Consider the following 19,747-nt stretch of genomic DNA (forward strand, 5'->3'; position numbering starts at 1 on the left):
AATTATGTTTGTACCAATATCAGCACTTGTTGAATTAATATAATGTAGTGCTTTTATTTATATGTATTCGTCCTTAGATGTAGATACATAGACATAGACTTTCCTTCTGTGAAATAATAAATAACATATGTATATATAGGTGCATTATTTTCATCGTTCTTCCAGTAATTGATGTAGCAACTATTATATTGTGTAGTTCAAATTAAACAAGTAAATCAAATAACTTATATAGATATTTATTCTCTTTTCTAAATTGCCAGAGATTTGTTTCACACTTACAAATCACAACATAGATAGGTCTTTATCATTGGGTAGAATACTAAACGATTACGTATTCTAAAAATTATTTGCAAACAAGCTGTGTTTAACAAATATCGTTCATGTGACAAAACATGAAAGGAGGTGAGGTATCGATAGTATAAAAATATTGTGTTGTATAGTCATAACAATCACATTGTATTCCGAGAAAGGAATGAACTTAAAATATATTTAATTTTATTTGGTGGTTGAAGCGTAAAATATCTGTATACATATATATCGATGATTTCTTTTTCCAAGAAAAATAGAATCTTCTATCTACTTCTATATTATCTGTGTCCGTTTTAAGTTATTCCTAAGTCGACATAACAATCGCGAGAATGACGCGGAGAATGTAAAAAATAAATTATCTTTTTGTATCAAAATTAAAAGGGTAACGGTAAGAGTAAATTAGCAATCAAAGAGAGAAAGAGAGAGAGAGAGAGAGAGAGAGAGAGACGTCTTTTAAGCCCTTTTCAAAATATAAGAAATAGGAACGCGCTCTGTAATACGCTCGAGGTTCACGTATATATGTACATTGGCGGTGTACGGATATGTCGTTGAAACTAAAATCTTGAGGGGAGAAGACAACGTATTCTTTCACAATGTACGCATGGAATGCAATAACAATAACGAGGATAGTCTGTTGATAAAAGTACCGCGTTGTCTTCTCCTATCCTTAGGTATACCTATCAAGCGGTACAATCTAATACACGTTTAAACAAAAAGACTAGCATTACACAGTGATTATTGTTGTTGTGTTGCCATTGTTGCCACCAACAAAACCAGTGATATTACCTGCTAATTACCTGAAACAAGAAACATCGATAAAAAGTAAAACTTTATTCGCAATATTACCTACAATTATAATAAGTTCATCAAGTTACCTAATAACATTCACGAATCTTCATTCATACTCCTTTCGATGTTTCTTTACTGAAATACATTAATAGACAGATTGCAAAGACGACGCTTTTTTGCCTCTCACCCCTACGAATTTTCCTCGGAATTCCCATCGTGGATTCTTCTTTCCTCTGACTCCGAGATATCTGAAGGGTGATCGCTTTTCAATTTCGTACACAGCGAGATTGTTTGGCTGGTTGCTTAAACCTGTTTCAAGTACCACAATTTGTATTTTATTTGATCATAATCTTTTTCAACGTTATATAATTTATATAAATACCTTGATAACCGATCGTCGTTTGCGTAGGGCTCGAATTAGATTCGTAAATCTCCCCAACGTTCCTTTTACCTCTCATTCCATGAAAACCCATGCGAGCTCTTTTAAACGAATCGCTACCGCTTTCTATATCTTGAAAATCCGCAGCCCTTTTCTCGTAATCCGACGGATTCATCGAATAATCTAAATAATCATCGAACATATCCTTCCTATGTTGCAGCCCCTGCAAAGTTTCCCTAGATCTTTTAACATTTGCACTATTTAATATGAATACATAATGTGCACAGTGCTCATATACAGCGCAATTTCTTTCGTTTGTATCGCGCACAAAGCATTGGGAAATATTTTACATACTTTACTCACCTGAAACCCCATAACGTCTTGTTTATCAAGATCTTGCCACGGGTCAAGAATTAATTTTTTGCCTCTCATCCCGTGGAATCCCATCGGAGCTCTCTTCTCCCACAAGAATTCACCTTCCTTATCGAAAATATTTGGATATCCTTCCATCGATAATATTCTCTTTCCATAATCTTCTGGATAACCAATCACGTACATGTCTTTGCTTCTTGGATCTTGGAATCTCGTGGTAGTCTTTTTAATTTCATCTAAGATCTGCACGTATAGGAAACGTATATAGGTATCATCATAATATTCGGCCAAGGAAACAAAGATTATTCTTATTCTATTATTTCTTTGAACGCTTTCATTTCTTTCGCAGTAGGTTCTTGGTTTACAGTGGGAACGAAGCTTTTACCATTTACCGAAGTAACTATGCAACGTACGCAACGATGGCGTAAATTTTTAAGTTTCATCGTTGTAAATTCTATCGTTTCCCAAGAGCGTAGTTTAAAGAGCGCGTTGAATTTGTTTCTTTTCCATTTGTTAAGTATTATTGAAAGAAGTTACAGGCGTAGAAAGGGAAAAAGAACGAAGGAGAAATAAATCGATGGAAACGAGTAAAAAGTAATGTTTCTTTTCCTCGCGTCATACTTTTCAAATGATCTTCGAAATTCCAGGTTCACTGCTTGCCTACCTCCTCGAGAGATTTCTTGCCTCTCATTCCCTGAAATCCCATCGGCGCACGTTTGTAATATTCGTCATCTAACGAAGCTTTCTTGCCTCTCATGCCTTGAAAACCCATTGGCGCACGCTTATTAGTCTCCTCGGGGAAAAGTTGATTTTCAACGTCAGCGATTATCGAGTTTTTCTTTCCACGCATTCCCTGTACACACGCAACCACGTATTATGCACAATGTTAATAAATTCCTGAAAGATGTGCACGCTAAACGAATAGCTAATTGCTGCAAGTATATAAGATTTCTATCGAGTGGTAAAATAATAATATTGTACAATGGTAAAACAATAATTCTCGAAGGAATAACGTAATAATGCAAAAAGAATAATATAATATTATACAAATGACAACCATTTCATAAATAATTTTAAATGCTTTACCTGGAAGCCCATGATCGCACGTTTCAAAATTCCAAAGTCCTCCGGATCCAAAGAGTCAAAATTCTTTTTCCCGCGCATTCCTTGAAATCCCATAACGGCACGTTTGTCAGAGAGAACATTTTCTGACATAGATTCTTCGGCGATCGCGAATGTGACGGATACCATTAACAAAAACGTCGAAGGGATGATCATTCTGTGAAGAATTAGATCGTCGTTATTAATCCGTTACCCCGAGTTCTCTGTTTTATGTTATAAGTTACGTATACTTTTAATTCAACTTTTTCTCATCGAAGCATGGGATATATTCTCGGCAAGGCACTTTTATCGTTGGTTGTCCTGGCTCGTATACCAGGATATTTCTCCCACGAGGCTGTGGTTTAAGTAATGGAATTTTACTCAGTTTATCTTATCGTATGGCATACACATTCCCATAGACATATATACGGACAATACATGTAAAAAACTGAGATTCTTAATTCGTAAACGAAGTCCACGACAAATGCACGAAGAATGGTCAGTTATTTGATTGACAACGTCATCGGCAGTTGGGTAGACCGGCCTATGTCTACGTGTCAAGAATGAAATGATATTTTGCGGCAATTCAGACCGACAGACAGCTGTTCGTCTGTTCTACATATTTTAAAATTCGTACGAATCCGCTCATGCCGACTTTTATCGTTGTCAACTACGGTATCGACGTAAAGTAATTTACAGGACGCTGCCTTTGAATTTCAAATATCGTCGCTTCTTTCATCAAAAGTGCGTCGTGTACGTTTTATTGTCTATTACCTTGATTGTGTCTTAGTAAACGGATGTTTTATGAATACTAAATGAGAAATAAAACAACGCAATTCCTTTCTTGCCGCAACTTCTACGCGTATTATTGCTTGGCACCTCGCTTCTCTTGTATATTTTAAAAACCATAGATATACGTTCGCCTATTTAAAATACGTTTTTCAATTTTTCAGAACGAGAGAGAGAGAGAGAGAGAGAGAGAGAGAGAGAGAGAGAGAGAGAGAGAGAGAGAGAGAGAGAGAGAGTATCGAAACGAAATAAGAATAGTTTTTAGAAAGTTGATACGAGGTAGAAGAATATAAGGAGAGTAGTAAAGGATAGAATAATTTTTGATGAAAAACCTGAGGATCTTTGTAGGTAACTTAACACTTTACCGATCGCTAGCCTATTAATCGGCCTTCTATCGCCGACGATCTTTCTTATTATTTAAGCATTAATTTGTTATTTAGTACCAAGGTACTTTGCTCAGTTGCGTTGCTTTGTAAGCTGCCACAATTTTATAACAATTTGAAAAACTTACGAAAAGAATGGTATTGGAGAGACTAAACCGAAACAGAATCGGTGACAGAGTTGCCGGTCGGACGTGCGTATGCTGTTGAACCGCTAGTGATCGGTGTTAAACAACACCAGTTGTTAACAACAAGTGTTAACAACTGTTAACAACACCAACGATCGAATACAAGAGGCCATTCGTTAATCAGGACATCGGCATATGTGGAACAATTCTCTTCGACGTTTCTCTCGCAACATTTTTTCGATTTTTTACGTTTGTAGTTTCTCGATGGCCGGAAACGTTATGAACTCGATAAATGGCCAAATAATCGCGCAATGTACGCTAACGAGCGTATCGTCGTGTTTCGCCGATCAGTAGTGGACAGTGGGACCACGGATATCGCTTTGTAAGTTTAAACGATGCGGTAAACCGGTGTCGGATCGTGTAGCTTGATTAAAACGCTTCTCGACATCGCATCTCGTAGTAGCACCTCATTGCCCTCGTGGTTTCTCCCATCATCGTCCGTTCGTATTTGAAATTTATACTTTCATTTCGTTTAACTTTGCGACGCCGCAACAGCCTTCGTTCGATTCTTTGCGTTTAAATGGGGCAATCTCACGCGAACGAAAAGTTTCAGGGGACAATTTTCTCTAAACAAAAGTTTGTTTCCGATCTCTTAAAAATGTGATGAATTACCAACTCCGCTGTTTTGATTATCTTTACAAGAATGGTAAGTTAGATCCTTACGCTGTATTTTTTCCATCCTTTGAATATTATGCCGACTACTTTACTTCGAATGTTTCGTATAATTCTGCATATTACATACGTCTCTTGTATTTTTGCGCATACAAATCTTTCACAAATGCGTGAACGTTCGTTGTCTAGCGAATAAGTAAACAGATCGAGCGAAGATTGTTAAGCTTCTACGTAAAGCTAAGCTTACCGTAAGTACAGTTTTCCATTTAGTCGCGAAAGAATCGATAAATTTGAACATACACGGTAGCGCGTTTATAACTTTCTTTTGGACAGATGAGAGTTAAATTGACGAAGAATTTGAAACTGATCGGCAAATGATCCGCGTTAACGAATAGAACCGTAGGTGACCGTCGAGGTCAGCTCGTTGGTTGACGTAGAGTAAACGGAGCGATGATTTCCCGACTCGATAAAGAGACCGATAGAAAGGGAGAGGAAGGATAGATTAGCGGGTATTCGGGGAAGACAAGGGAGTAGCATCGTTGCTTCAGGCGATGTCGTATAGATTCTACGCTAAGCCCCGGCTCTTCTTCACCAGGTCGGTCACTCGTGTAATCGTTGGAAACAAGCCGTCTTTGTATTCCATATTTTCTCTCAAAATCAATGATCCGCGACCAACAAACTTTTATTTGAGACACAATCCGATATTCGATGAAATCATTTTCTTAGGAGCGAGAGTACGAGCAACTGTTGCATACTAATTTGTACGTTCGTTCGAAATTCTTTCATCCACGGCATCGTACTCCGTTTGACGAGCATTACGCCTTTATAAGCAGCTTCGATTAGTTTATTCTGCACTTGGTATAAATCTTTTTAGGTTCGCACGCAGAGAAAAGTTAAAAGAGAGGATGCTTAATTACAAAAACGATTCTAAGCTCGAAAGACGAAAAAAAAAAAAAAAAAAAAAAAAGAAGAAAAGGAGAAGATTCCAAATGAAGCGTTGTGGCTGCGTTTAAGTTCAAGTATGATACATTATTTCGACTGAGTAGCTAGATACGGGGATGATTTTTTTTCAACGAAGGTGAAATAAAAATAGCTACGTTCACTGTACGGTAAGTAACGTTGCAATCTACAGCTGCGCAGTGAAGTTGAATGAGGACGGAACACGATCGGATGAGATCGAGAGGTAGGCGTATGTAAGTACGTGTATCTGCGAGCACGCGTGCATTCGTGTATGTGCACAAAGGATTAAAAACAAAAAGTAGGAAAAAGGATGGGGGAAAGATAGAAAAACACGTGGAAACCAATACGAAACGGATTCGAATCATTGGTCTTTTGTTCCGTGGTAATCAATCTTTGCGTTAGGTTCTTCACGGTACCATTGTCGCAACGTCACGAGAGAGCCAAGAATGACCTTTACATTTACTCTTATCTTTACCTTTGCCTTTACCTTTGCTCATACTTCTATCTTCACCCTAACCAATAGTTTACCCTTAAGCTTAACTTTAACGTTACGCGGTTTCCTCTGACCAACACGAGAGACAACTATACGGACGTTATTTACTTCTCAACATACAGTGGCCCATGAAAGTGTTCGAACGCTTATAGAAACCTTTGTATCAAATCCCTGATTTCATCTGATTTGAAAATAGCTGCATACGCAGCGAAGATCCGCTCGTGTTTTTCCTAACGTTACCGCAATCTGTGCTACACATACCGTAACGATTGTATTAATAATTTGCTTCAATGAAAACCTACTAATTGGACATCGGAAGTAAAAAAAAAAAAAAAAAGATATTAATTTCCAATGACCTTTGCAAGTATCGACGAACAGATTCCTACGAAACGAGTTGGTTATTAGACAGAATCGTTAGTTCCTTCGCTTTATTCCGAGTTACATGAAATTAAAAAACATAAATGATACAAATAAAATTATCTTCATCGCCATCCCCTTGTAACCTGATTTCGAAAAAAAAAAGAAAAAGTCGGCCAATGCATAATAAGCATCCGCATATTTCTTAAAGGATCGCGTTGCGTTTCGAGGTAATTTGTTCAGCTTGTGCTTCGATTATTTGCATCGAGAACAGAGTTGTTCGAGTCGAACGAACGTTCTAAAGGTTTCGCGTTAAAACTGAGCTGTTTGCTAGAAAAACAGCACCGATCGCGACAAATAAAGGGGAGAAAAACCCTCTTCCCTTCCGTGGACCAAGTATCGGAGAGAAGCTGGAAAAAGGAAAAACGGTTGTCATTGTAGCAGGGAAGAAATTATGAATGATTACCAGGGAAAGGTCGTGGTTGAGAAGTCACCCGGAGATAAAATTGTGCACGTGTCGTAATATAGTTTTATAGGTCTGGTACTTGCAATTCATTTACGTAGACACGTATTGTTGGATCCAGTAAAAGAGACCGCAAATTGTAAGCATCGTTGCTATTTCGATGGAACGTGTTTCGACGAATCTTTGAAAATCTTCTTTGAAGTCGCTGATTCTTTCAATAGCGTAGTCGATGAAGTGATTTCTCGAACGAATATCTGGCATGTTTCATCGTAAATTCTACGATGATCTTCTTTTATCTGTCAGATTTCACGTTTTCGCTGTATTATTTATTACGTATTTATATGCCTGATCGGAAAATTTCTATCTTTTCCTCATCGCTGAACGATGAAACGTATGCTCAACTCATTGTTAATTCTTCGGACCATCCAGTTAATTCTTTTAACCTAAAAGGCCACAATCTTACCGATTGTCGACGAAACGAAGTTTAACTAAATTCGTGAACGTCTCCATACGATTTACAATCGATTTACATATCAACATCGCGTTACATATAACCTAGTACCCGTTTATTTAAATTTAGGACAACGATCGGCGAGTAAAATTTAATTAATTTCTGTATCGCAAACGTATAAATTAAATTACTTTCGTTGAAAAGTTCGATCGGGCAGTTGTTCGCAAATGCGTTGAATATTCTTCGTTATTAATCAAACCATGACGGTCACGTGTCGCGTGATACCGTTTCAACGATCGCGAATAATTAAAGAGATTTGTTCGTAATGCAAATGAAAAATTACAAAGGCTCATTATGCGCAAATGGCAAAAAGATCGCAAAAAATGGTTTATTAAAATATTTACGGAGCTCGATAGATCTCTACGAGAGATCGATAGCAGAAGCGTTAACACGGTTGGGATATGGTGCGTAAGATGGAAAAAAAATTGCATAAAGTCCTCGTCGGATCGTCTGACTTACGAAGAGGAAAATATAGTAAGGGATGGAATAAATGTAAGTTTTGTGAAAAAAGTTTTATAGGGATTTTCATTCCTTTTTTCTTTTCTTTTCTTTTTTCTTTTTGGGGAGAACGCAGACCTTTGTTTGTCGACAAAGAAGAGTTTTCTCGTTTCGTAGTTGTGATTTTGTTCAAAGGTCAATACAATCACTTTTTTAAACTAGTCTAACGAAAAACGTACGTGAAAGGACCAACTTATGTCAAAAAACTCGCTATTGGGTCTTTCTATTTGCAATTTCAATGATCGTGAGCGTTATTGGGACATTTTTACCAACCTACGACTATTAATTGGAAAATTATCAAGTTTAAGAACGAAAGCTAATAAGAGTAGAAATTACATTCGTGCGGTTAACTGATGAAAAGTGGAAAAGCCTGTTCGATAAATACCCTCTGCGATCTGTTTATTACCTTCGCATCGAACTGTCCGCTTTCTCTATCGTCTATTTCTGATAAAAGACGGTTCAAACGATCTGAAGATATTTCGGTGCATTTTTATCGAAGAAATTATTTAAAGGTTCGAGGGAAGAGAAAGGACGTCGATTATTACAAGGAAGAAGGATTAGGAAGGAACGACTTGAGAAAGAAACATCGACTTAATATAGCTGTAACCTCGGTCTTAATCGCACGTAGCAATGTTCCAAATGTAAATAACATCGATCGCCGCGATATAAATATTTATAATAAATCGTATTGTTTTCTCGGGAGAATAAAATTGGTTGTCCTCGGAGAGAGCACAAAGCTAGAGAGTTGGAAAGATTCTTGGCTCGAAAGAGGTTCGAGGAAGTTAACGAAAGAAAAGATAAACATTTTGTAAGTTGCGAAAACAATGCGCAAATGCGTTGCGATCGGACAACACCGACGGAAAAGCAGAAGAAAAAGAAAAAGGAATATGGAAGAGGAGCAAAAGGAAAAAGAAGAGGTACCATGCAAACAGATAAACACTCGACGAGGTAGAAAATTGTTCGGCCGCTTCTGCGAAGGCGGAGCAGAAAAAGGACGAGCGATGCAAGTAATATATACATAGGTCTGAGTATTGGTTTTGTTCGGAAAACGTCGATACCTTTGGTTGTTTCGAGCATCGTTCAAGGCATATCCAATGGTCGCGTAAAACAAGCAAGGACGATCTTGATTTAGAGAAGAATAGTCGCGCTGCGAGCGAAACGTTTCCAACTCTTCAACAACGCCGTTTCCCAGCCAACGCTAGAAACGAGAGGAAGAACCATACATCGTCGGTGTAAGGAATCGAGGATTCACAAAGAATTTGAAATTTAGTAGAACATTGTGAGTTCTCAAAGAGCAATGGAATCTAAGAAAAGAATGTTTAGTATTATGAAAACAATGTCTTCTTTTACTTCTTTTTTTATAAATGGATAGATAGAAGATATTCGGGTATAAAACGATAGCGAACAGGGCTAGAAGATAGCGTTGATGATAGGCGACTGAATGATAACGAAGGGTTGTCTATCGAAGAATTATCGTAAAATAATCGATACGAAGCTCGAAAATAAGATTGCTACAATTTTCGGTGAAAACGATTTGTAGCGTTGCAGCGAGCTACTTCTCGAATCAAGATTCATCGAAACTTTCATTATCGGGACGTTTCTTCGTTTCTTAGTCGTCAAATTGGTTCGAGATTCCGCGGCCAGCGAAACTTTTCAACTACGTATACATATTGTATATAAGATTGTATGCCTCGCAACCTGTTGCTGTCCGAGGTTGAACACGGTCGAATTCCATCGATTCTGCTTACATCGACGAAAGCTCTTTCAGAGGAAAATCGTCTTCGAAAGAAAGTGCGGAAAAAACATGGATGTATCTGCGAGGAACGGAAAAGATGGCTGTAATAAATTGATTTTTGTAGTTTCCGTTCACCTTTCTCGTATAGGGACTTGAGAAAGTACGCGGTATAAAGAAAGTGCGCGTGTTAAATTTCATTACGATGTCAGAAACGTTAGGAAGCTTAACAACCTTTTCCAACAGACGATTGGATAAATATAATCATCCTCGCAACTGCGATTAAGCATGGTACCGTTATTTCATGAAATTGTCAGAATGAAGCAGTATAAATGGAAGATGCTGTAAGCGAAAGCAAGTAGCAGGTATAATGCAAGATAATATTTCGAGAAAGTTTCTATATAAGTAGAACGGATACAGAAACGTGGAGAGCTCTCTCTCTCTCCCTCTCTGCTCGTTTCCAATCATTTGCGTGGATAGCAAGGAAGCATTGCTTATACTTTGCAACCCATATTTTGCCAACGATGCGACTTCGATGTCATACTGGAGTCGAGAGTTAGAAAACGATGCTGTCGTTACCGTTGCCACCAGCCTGGCAACGTTCCTCCTCACGAAAGTAACGTCTGCTGGAGGAAGTAACCAAGCTAATCGAATAAACGACAAATTGCATGCTAAATTGCGAAGTCGTCGCGACGACTAGCTTCGGTGTTTGTTAAATTATGTTTCTTCTACTGTAAAGCAACCAAGTACTCGATAACTTATTCTCCTTCGAGGCTCGAACGATTACCAGAGTAATTACACGAACGAGCATTACAATTTGATCTTACGATCTCTTCTCTTCCCTTCAGTTACCTTTCCTTGCCTTTCCCGTGTTTCATCGTTTATTTGCCGTAGATAACCATTTACTTTAATAGACGAAATATAGTTAAACGAACGTCGAAGCAGAATAAACGGAGAAATAGCGGCGGAAATATGGATGCGTGAGAATACGGTTCTCCGAACTCAAACGAGAACAGGTGTTTCTTCGATATTCATCGTCGATTAATAAACGTACGAGGCGCCCTTAAGCACGCCACGCGTACGCAATTTAGAACCTTTTAAAGGTAACCGCGAGTAAGCACGAATGCCGCAACTTCACCTAAAAACTTGATCTCGTTTCCGAAGACTCTTAGTTAAATTGTCGATAACTGTCCTGTATAATACCGTTCGACGTTCTTCGATTTCTTGTCAATTATTTTTACGGAAACCTAATTTATACGCGTTTTCATTGATTACTGCCGTCGTTAATTACGTTTCTTGCCTTGGAGAAGAAATTTTCCAACTTTTTCTTAAACGAATTACATTTTGTCATATTATGCGCGTCTCGAGGCCCTTCGATCGCAAAACTTTAATCCCTTTAGTCTAATGAGACAAAGGTGAATGAGAGTAAGATGAAGGGATTTTTTAAACACGTCCCATAATTAATTCGATCGCATAAAAACAACGATTATCTTTTTCTTCAATCATTTTCACTGATTCTCTTTCCCCTCTGAAGACCTATTCTTCTTATTCTAAAAAGATTTTGTTTTCAATGAAATTTTGTATCGTAATATCACACGAGTGTCGAATTTCTTTAATCGTAAATCTTTCTTTAAATGTTTTATATTTAGTCAGATAGTATATATTTTATTATTCTAATTTTCTCCTCCGTTCGAAGATTCTCTCTTGTATAAATATTTTAACGTCGATCATCTTTTTTTCTTTCTTTCCTTAGAGCGATTCTCATTCCGACGAGATTTCAACACAAATTTTCAATTAACAGACAATTATACAAGAAGAGTGTAAAAAGCATTTGGCCACGTAAACGTGGGAAACGCGATGCGGTGTGTGCATTGTGACGAGACGACGATCGATGAAAGCTGAATATATGAAAGTTTGATATTGCGTGTTTGCTCGCGTCTTGTGTCATAGCAATTTTACAGTTTTGAATCGTCCAATATTTATCCGTTCGGTGAAGCCGCGAGATTATTGCCGCTATTAGAAGCATACACAGGTATACGAATGTATGCGTGTATATCGACTGTACATCGAATGTATATCGACAAGTGCCATGTGATATACGAGCGTCGACAAGCTTCGCTTACCACCGATTCGATTCATTTCTGCCATTCCTGGTAATTACGCGGATATTAATTATTAATCAGAGTAGATTGTCGCGCGTCGTCTTTCGTAACGATTGCACAGCTTACGGTTCTATCTAAAAATAAAAGACACTTCGATTCGGACAACAGGACGCGCTATATTTTTGATCGACGTACGATTAAAGTTTTCCTGCAGTTTCGCATAATTTCAGTTTCTTGCGCGTTTTATGAAAATACGAAAGCCTAAATATGCTTAGAGATGAGAAGCCATAATCGTCAAAAACGTGATCATCGGCCAGCGTCATAAATTGGAAAGTGGAGAAAAGCGATGGAGTTCGGAAAATAGTATCTTTGAAATTCGCGTTGGAATTCCCAGTCGCTTATGCTACCTCCTGAACATAAATATTTCCTTCTTTTTCGGAAGTTGAACGTAATCGTTTACTCGCGTAAGGAGAACGAGGGAACGAGAAGTGGAATTGATCAGCCTGGCATTTGAGAAGCTCGCATATGCGTATGTGTATTTTCTTTGTCGAAAAATATCATAGACGATGGAACAGTTGGAGTGTAAAAGATCTGCGCTATGTGGCATTCGGATGTCGCTATTGTATCGCGTTATTCTACCATACGATACCATAGAACTCTATGATTTCAAAGCGCGATTGTCTATCGCGTTGAAAATTAAACCGCTGCTCGTTATCGTCGAGAACGAACCTCACCTCGCATCCTATCGCGTTTCAGATAAATTTTGGAAAGACTAGGCAAAAGGAAAGGAACTATTCGGTGCGTGAAATATGCATATCCACTCGTGGATACACCTGTAGATACGTTTTTCATAGTGTCACTCTAATTTGTGTATACAGACGTATATACGTACAGGACACATTAAGAAGCATCGTGCAAAAAGATTCGTGCAGGATACTGAAAAATAGAATTTTATCGATGCGTATAATGAAATATTAACGAATTAAAGTGCTCGACAAGATTAGCTTGTCCGCAAAGTGGAACTCTATTTTATTCTGATAGCGGACTAATTTCATTGAGAATAATTGACAAATCTTCGTAACAAAAACGCCTTCGGGCATTGTACTAAAGTTGAGAAACATAAATAACCTTGTCAGAGTTATCGTCAAATCTCTTTTCCCTTTTGAGGAATAAGTTACTAGGAAATCTTGTGATTTATCGTTATAGCGTGCATCGTAGTTTCGTGCTCGGTCTTACACGTGTTTTCAACGAATCGCCTTTTTACCATCCTATAATTATAATGTTTCTGTTCTTTAAACTTTTGAACGATCAAGAAACCCGACGATTATCGTACATCTGCCTTTGTACTGTTATCACGATGAAGTTTGCCACGGTACAGTTGCGCCTGTCAAAGTGCAAATAAAAAATCGCGACAGGTAAGAAGGGCGATAGATGGTGGTGTTGCAGATTGTCTTATCGATAATCCTCGTTGGCTATGTGACGTGGACAAATGTAAAAGGACACAGGGGAATCAGAATCGGAATACAAATGATATCCGATGTATTCGAGAAGAATAAATTTGCCGGAAGATGTCTAAATCTTTTTCTCTCCTCTTTTTTGCGTATATTTGTACGAATATATATACTCGTCGTATGACATACATATATATATATATGCGAGCATACACGCACTAAATTACTGTCATATACGTGTTTCTATCTTGCAAGTCACTGTGAAACACGTGCTGTGTTTCACGATGCTTTAATCGAAAGTTATCAGTCATTCTGCGATAAGATTTTCGTTGACGACGAGTGGGTGCACGTGTTTTGTTTGCCTGCAAAGTAACAGTCACAGGTTAAAAGCCTGGCATTGTATTCGTTCAATTTTATACGGTGTTTTAAAAGCGATCTAGAAATCTGTAACCAAAATTTGAAAATCGAAACTTGGATGGTTCCACGATGCCATAATCGCGCTACGGAAATAAATAGGCGACAAAATGAATTTTTTTTCAAGAGAAACCATTTACAGTTGGAAACGTTCTGTAGAAATATAATTCTATTATTAAAACGTTTCAATCTTAGTAAAGAATTCCAAAGTTAGAAGGTTGTCGGAGCTTTTACGTTTCATTTCGTTCGCACGATCTAACACAATGGTGTGATTGAAAAAGGAATGTTTTCAGCTTTCGTTCCAAGCGAGTTAAGTAAACGGAAAAATCAATTTTTTCCGCAAACGTCATAAAGAAACGAGAGGAAAATTTACATACAAGAATAGCGGAAGAATTTGCACGAAGGAATACGTTGCTGGAGAAAATTCTTACAAATTGAAAGAAAAATCTACGCTAAATCGCGTTTCCCTCTACGCTAAACTGCGTCTTCTTTGAATCTTCGCACCCGTAACGACAAACCAGAATAAACGAAACTAACCGGAACGTTCGCGCGAATCCAACGTTTAGATTTTTCATTTTTGCAACCTTGTCTGTTTGTTCGGATAATTTGTATTAAAGTTAGACTCAAAACTGAATGAGAACTCAGCGATAGTTAATAACGAATAAAAATAAAACTTTGTGTAACGCGTGCATCGGAATTCTTTGCGTTTGACCAAACGAAAGGAACGATGAAAGCAACCAGGTCCACGTGGAATATAGTTCGCAAACCGACCGTATTTTATCTCTACCATATTTTGTCTTTGATGTATATGTTGCACGCGTTCGTGGAAAACATCTGTAGACATATATTTTATAAAATCACAGGTATCGTGCTACACGTTTTTCTGTAAACTTCGTAACTGAAAATATCACCGAATACTGTTTTCCGATCTTCGTTTAAGCGATGGTCGATAAGTAGCCAATTACAAATGGATTAGCGACCGATTAACCCGCAATGGGAAAATGTTCGGTTTAGCCGGATAGTCCGGGTTAAGAGTTTCGAAACTGTACCTAGTTGATCGTCGATTTACGGTGTAAATTACAAACGAGTTTCCAATGGAGTAGAGAACTAGTTTCAAGCACTTGGAAATTTTTCCTCTACTTGTTTCCTCTACATCTTTCGATGCGATTGCGTTAAATACGAAAGCTTGCAGATCGAAAAGTCTTCTTTCTCTGTCTATTTATTTATCTACGATCTTCCTGCGAAATTTATTGTTCTTCCTATGACGCTCGTACTATGTCTTACTATTTGCTTAACGTATTCTGCGAAGTTTATCACAATGCACCCTTTGTTACGCCCAAGCGTCCACGTTTTATCGCGAATGCACAATAATTTGACAACGATTAGAATCGCCTACTCCTCGAATTAAGTTTTACCTTTTGCACATGCTTGCCTCTTTTGAAACAAATTTTTAACAATAAACTACCCTATTATTTTCGCATAAATATTCACACTTCTGTCATAAATGTTTGTCAATAAATCTAATAAATAAATTCTGTCAATAAATTTCGCTCACACTGATTCCTTTCGAGATTAATTCTCCCAGGTTCATCGTTTATATTCTAAAAGTAATTTAAAGTACCAGGCGGATGATAATGGTTAGAAAGATATTTACACGACTTTTTAAAGTATCAAGTACGAAGATAGTGGTGAAGTATAAGAATAAAAGGAAGTCGATGACTCGAGGTTTTTATCTTAAGCGAATTAACGACGATAATTTAAACTAGAAGCACGAACTGATAGATCGGCGAGCGATGTAAGCGAATTGTTTTCGTTTAGAAGAGGAAAGCGACAAGTAGTACGAGTCGACGTATGATTAGGCGAACGGAACCATTTGCTTGATTAAAGCACGCGCTTCCAAATACGTTGGTAACTGTGTTATTTTGTCAGATTGAGTTAATTAAAAGTATAAAATATGAACGATCACAATGGAGTAACGCGTTCTTATCGTTGTAAAAGTCTTGCAACTTTGTAATTATGTACGTCGTTATATTTAGGTGCAATTCGTATCGTGCAAGTTTTAATTAAATCTCCATCCTTAGAAACGCTTCGGATAACTCCGCATATATCTCTATATATATAGAGATATGACAAAGAGATCATTTTCGATGGGTTTTCTCTTCTAGATTTACAGTTTTACACTCTATGTAATATTATCGCTGTTTCTCATCTTTCGTCATATTGCTCGCGGGGAAAAAAGTGAATGGGCAAAATTTTAATAGGAACGAAAGAATAACGATCCAAGTTTTGAAAGAATTTGCGACAAAATATGCGACCACGTAATTATAATGCGAAACTCGTGCATTATAGCTGTTATATATCGTATATGACATTGATATGCATACGATAATACGCAAATGACGGCGTTAAACACGACGAGTCGAACATTAAACACAACGATACACGTAAGAAGAGGAGAAGAAGCAAACGTATGGATGAAAATTGCGTAAAGAAACAAAACAGGGCTGCGTAAGTAATCGAAAACTTGTAATTTCGTATTTTTTCTTGCTGTGCGAGAACAATTTTGTAGGAGAAGACATCGCCTTTTTTGTTAATTGAGAACCGAAGAACATTTGAGAAAGGTCTGTTTTATCCGGCAATGATAAGGTTCGTTCTTAAGTCGCTTTACATCCTTTTCTTATATACGGTACTGAAAGATGAAGTAAAATGAACGACAGATGGAAAGACTGTACAGAGAGAACTGGACCGTGGAACGGCGAAGAGACAAAGCTAATCGCAATCGTGCGTTCTCACGTGCACTTTCTACGAAAAGAGCGGCGGACTATTCGTTTCTCGAAGAAATTGAAAGAACCGCGAAAGAACAGAGCGGTCGATAAGAGAAAAATATGAAATTGTTGAAACGCGGTAAGTAGACGTTAAGAAAAGTAGACCCCTTCGAATTATGCGCATTAATCAGTCAAATGGATGTATTTACGGAACTCGCGTGTTCTTCGCAATAAAATGTTCTTCTTGATTGCGATGCTAATGATACAAATGTAGATGTCGAGCACCAATACGATGTTGTACGATCGTTATGCCGTTTACGTAGCTTACCACGGAAAATATGTGTCAATACGAAGATTTTATCGAGTCTCTGGAACATCGAATTTAAATTTAAAGATCTGATTAAACTTTTGCAATTATGTTCGATAGTAATGGCGATAGTTAATTTCGAGCGTACGCGCTTTGCGTTGAAATGATCGGTGCGCTTAAGAGGATTGATTAAGTGTAAAGAGAACGGTACACTTGAAATTTAAAGTTTCGAATATGGCAATCGGTTGATTAAACGCGTATACACGCGTTTCGATACGAGAAACATTATGCCGAAAAGCAACGAACACGCTGCACCAAAGTTTGTCATTCGGATTCATAAACGAATGGTAAATTTGGTAATATCCAGAATGATGAATTTACGTTCGAGAGATACGTTCGACCGTGCGTCAACGAATAGAGAAATCGAAACGGAGTTGGAAACAATCGAGCGAATTCTATATTGGCAAATTAAAGCGTAGCTTTATCCACTGTATAGGATCTTCGTGCCAGTTACATTTCATTCGTTTAGTTTGTTTTTAGCTTCGTTGTAACTAAAGCAACGCGAAAAGTACGAATTGGAACAATGTAGAAACTCGTTAGGCGTTATACTTATTCGATCGAACAAAATCGTTCACAACTTTATTGTTTCGAGGAACGGGTACTTTCAAGAAACTAATTACTTTCTTAATCGTTGCCTCTTCGTTCGATGCTAATACGTTTGTTTAACAATAGCTAGAAAAGCGCGGAAAATGCGCTTATAACGGTACGCGCAGTATTTCAGTGTTATAAATATGTTCGTTAATGCTCGATACTTTCGTCGACTCGGACCAATAATCGTTTCTGTCGTTAATGTTTTATGAAATGAAAATCGAATATTTTTTAATTTACTGTCGAACGCCGTTGGTCGCATTTGTACGTTCTATTTGGAAGCCTGTTGCTTCGGAATATCGTTCATATATGTATACACAATATAAGTACATTAAGAGTGCTGACATTTAACACAAATCGAATGCTTCCCACTGCTTTTGTTTTTTAACTATTTTATTGTAAATTTGTTGCTTTAATTACGTTACACGTGTTTTATAATATAAAATATTAATTGAAGCAAAATTTATTCGAATTTCTCAACAGACGTAATACTTGTGGCTGTGTACGACCGTACGTTTCTACTTTAACTCCCGGCATTTCTAAACTGCCAACAATATCGTTCTTCTTCTTTCTCTTCCTTCCTCGCCATCCTTTCGCTCTTTATTTCTTGTTTGACGAATATCTGTACGTATACAGTACACAAATATATGTATATTCACGCATGCATGAAAACGCGTTTATAGAAGCATGTGCTAACTGGAGAACGAAAGCACATACGTAGCTGGAATAGTTTGCAAACATTGCGACTGTGAGAAACATATTTGGCGACTTAAAAGCGAAAGAGGACGAAAGCAAACTGACAGAGAAAGGAAATAAGAAATGTAAATATTAACGTCGCGCACATCATAGAATGATATTTCAATTTATTATTTCAATGCATTATATCTCGATGTAGTTTTGAATTCTTTATTCGATTAAAAGTTAACGCGTATGCTGTTCCCTGTATTTCGTGTATCGCCCGAAGCAGTTTCCAACACGGTGTATTATTTCTGCTTTAAAGTTTACCGAAAACGCGAGGCTGACTTAGCGTGGAATTATTATAGACACCATATTGATTGTTTAATGATTCGTAAATGATTCAAGAGAACAAGAATAGTGGCGGCATATACGTATCGTGTATATATATATATAGTTATTTCTAATTATAGAAACAAAAAAAAAAAAAAAAAAAAATCGACCTGACGACTAGTAAAAAAATTTGACGTTTACCTGTTACCTTCGTGGATGAGCGTAAAGATGTCCTCGTCGTTAGGATAACGATGATTTTCGTTGTCGATTGGCTCGAATTAAAGATTCGTTTACGACTCTCGGAGGAGCAGAGGGTGATTCAAAGTTGAGACCCGATCGACGTGACGGACAACGATGTACTGACGCTCCGCGTGCTTCACCTTTACATAGGCCGGCGTAGTGACGTCACGAATCTGCGGGGACCAATGAGAAAACGAAGCTTGCACCACCATTGGGGATAGAAATCTAACCCCGTACCCCTTTCATCGCAAATATCTCTCGGAGAAACTTGTAGCTATCTCGAATACATAATGTTTGGCTAACCACCGATTTTCACCTTGAATCTTCTCCCTTATCAACGGCAAACGTTTCCACTTTTTCTTCTTCCGCTCGCTTCTCTTCTTCCTTCCGCAGCCTCTCCTATATTCATCCATCTACGAACAAAAATATATCAGTTGGCTGGTCTTGGTAACGATAACGAGTAAGACAGTGTATATTAATTTTCCATTGCTTCGGTTATTCGTTTCGTTGTAATTTATTATATCAAAGTCCCGTTTCTTTAATTATGTTAGCAAATATATGAATTCGTATAAATTCGCACTTGAATAACGAGGAATATTCTTCTGGTTGGCGATCGCGTATCGGATATCGAGCAACAGAGTTTCGTTACGACCGTCCGCTTTGTGCACCGCTCTCGTTAACTTCGACGTCAACAATAAATTCTTTCGACGAAGAAACGACGTTTCGTAAGCGTTTTTCTCTATCCTCCTATCGTTCCTAAATTAAAATCCTCGGTCTTTATTCCGTGTATTCGTTCGACCGAATAAACGAATAACAATTCGAATAATATTGCAACATCGATCGGCAAGATCGTTCGACGAAATCGTTGATGCTCCAGAA

At 37.7% G+C, this 19,747-nt stretch overlaps 1 protein-coding gene across 4 annotated transcripts; it reads right to left on the reverse strand.

Annotated features, from left to right (window-relative positions):
* Window positions 1-220: 220 nt before the first annotated feature.
* Tk (tachykinin) lies at window positions 221-19,041 on the reverse strand. 4 transcript variants are annotated; one of them, XM_072015380.1, is made up of 8 exons: window positions 18,830-19,041; window positions 3,202-3,305; window positions 2,936-3,128; window positions 2,514-2,702; window positions 1,841-2,092; window positions 1,481-1,700; window positions 1,185-1,407; window positions 221-1,106 (listed from the first exon to the last, which is right to left on the reverse strand). In XM_072015380.1, exons 3-7 carry the CDS (start codon window positions 3,125-3,127, stop codon window positions 1,244-1,246), a joined length of 1,017 nt encoding a protein of 338 aa, XP_071871481.1. In that variant the 5' UTR covers window position 3,128; window positions 3,202-3,305; window positions 18,830-19,041; the 3' UTR covers window positions 221-1,106; window positions 1,185-1,243. The 4 variants fall into 4 exon arrangements, with proteins under 4 accessions (XP_071871481.1, XP_071871480.1, XP_071871479.1 ...); XM_072015379.1 differs by lacking the exon at window positions 3,202-3,305 and having other exon boundaries at window positions 18,837-19,041; XM_072015378.1 differs by lacking the exon at window positions 3,202-3,305 and having other exon boundaries at window positions 221-1,098.
* Window positions 19,042-19,747: the final 706 nt, after the last annotated feature.

Source organism: Bombus fervidus, chromosome 13 (assembly GCF_041682495.2).
Source record: "Bombus fervidus isolate BK054 chromosome 13, iyBomFerv1, whole genome shotgun sequence".
Lineage (NCBI taxonomy): Eukaryota > Metazoa > Arthropoda > Insecta > Hymenoptera > Apidae > Bombus > Bombus fervidus.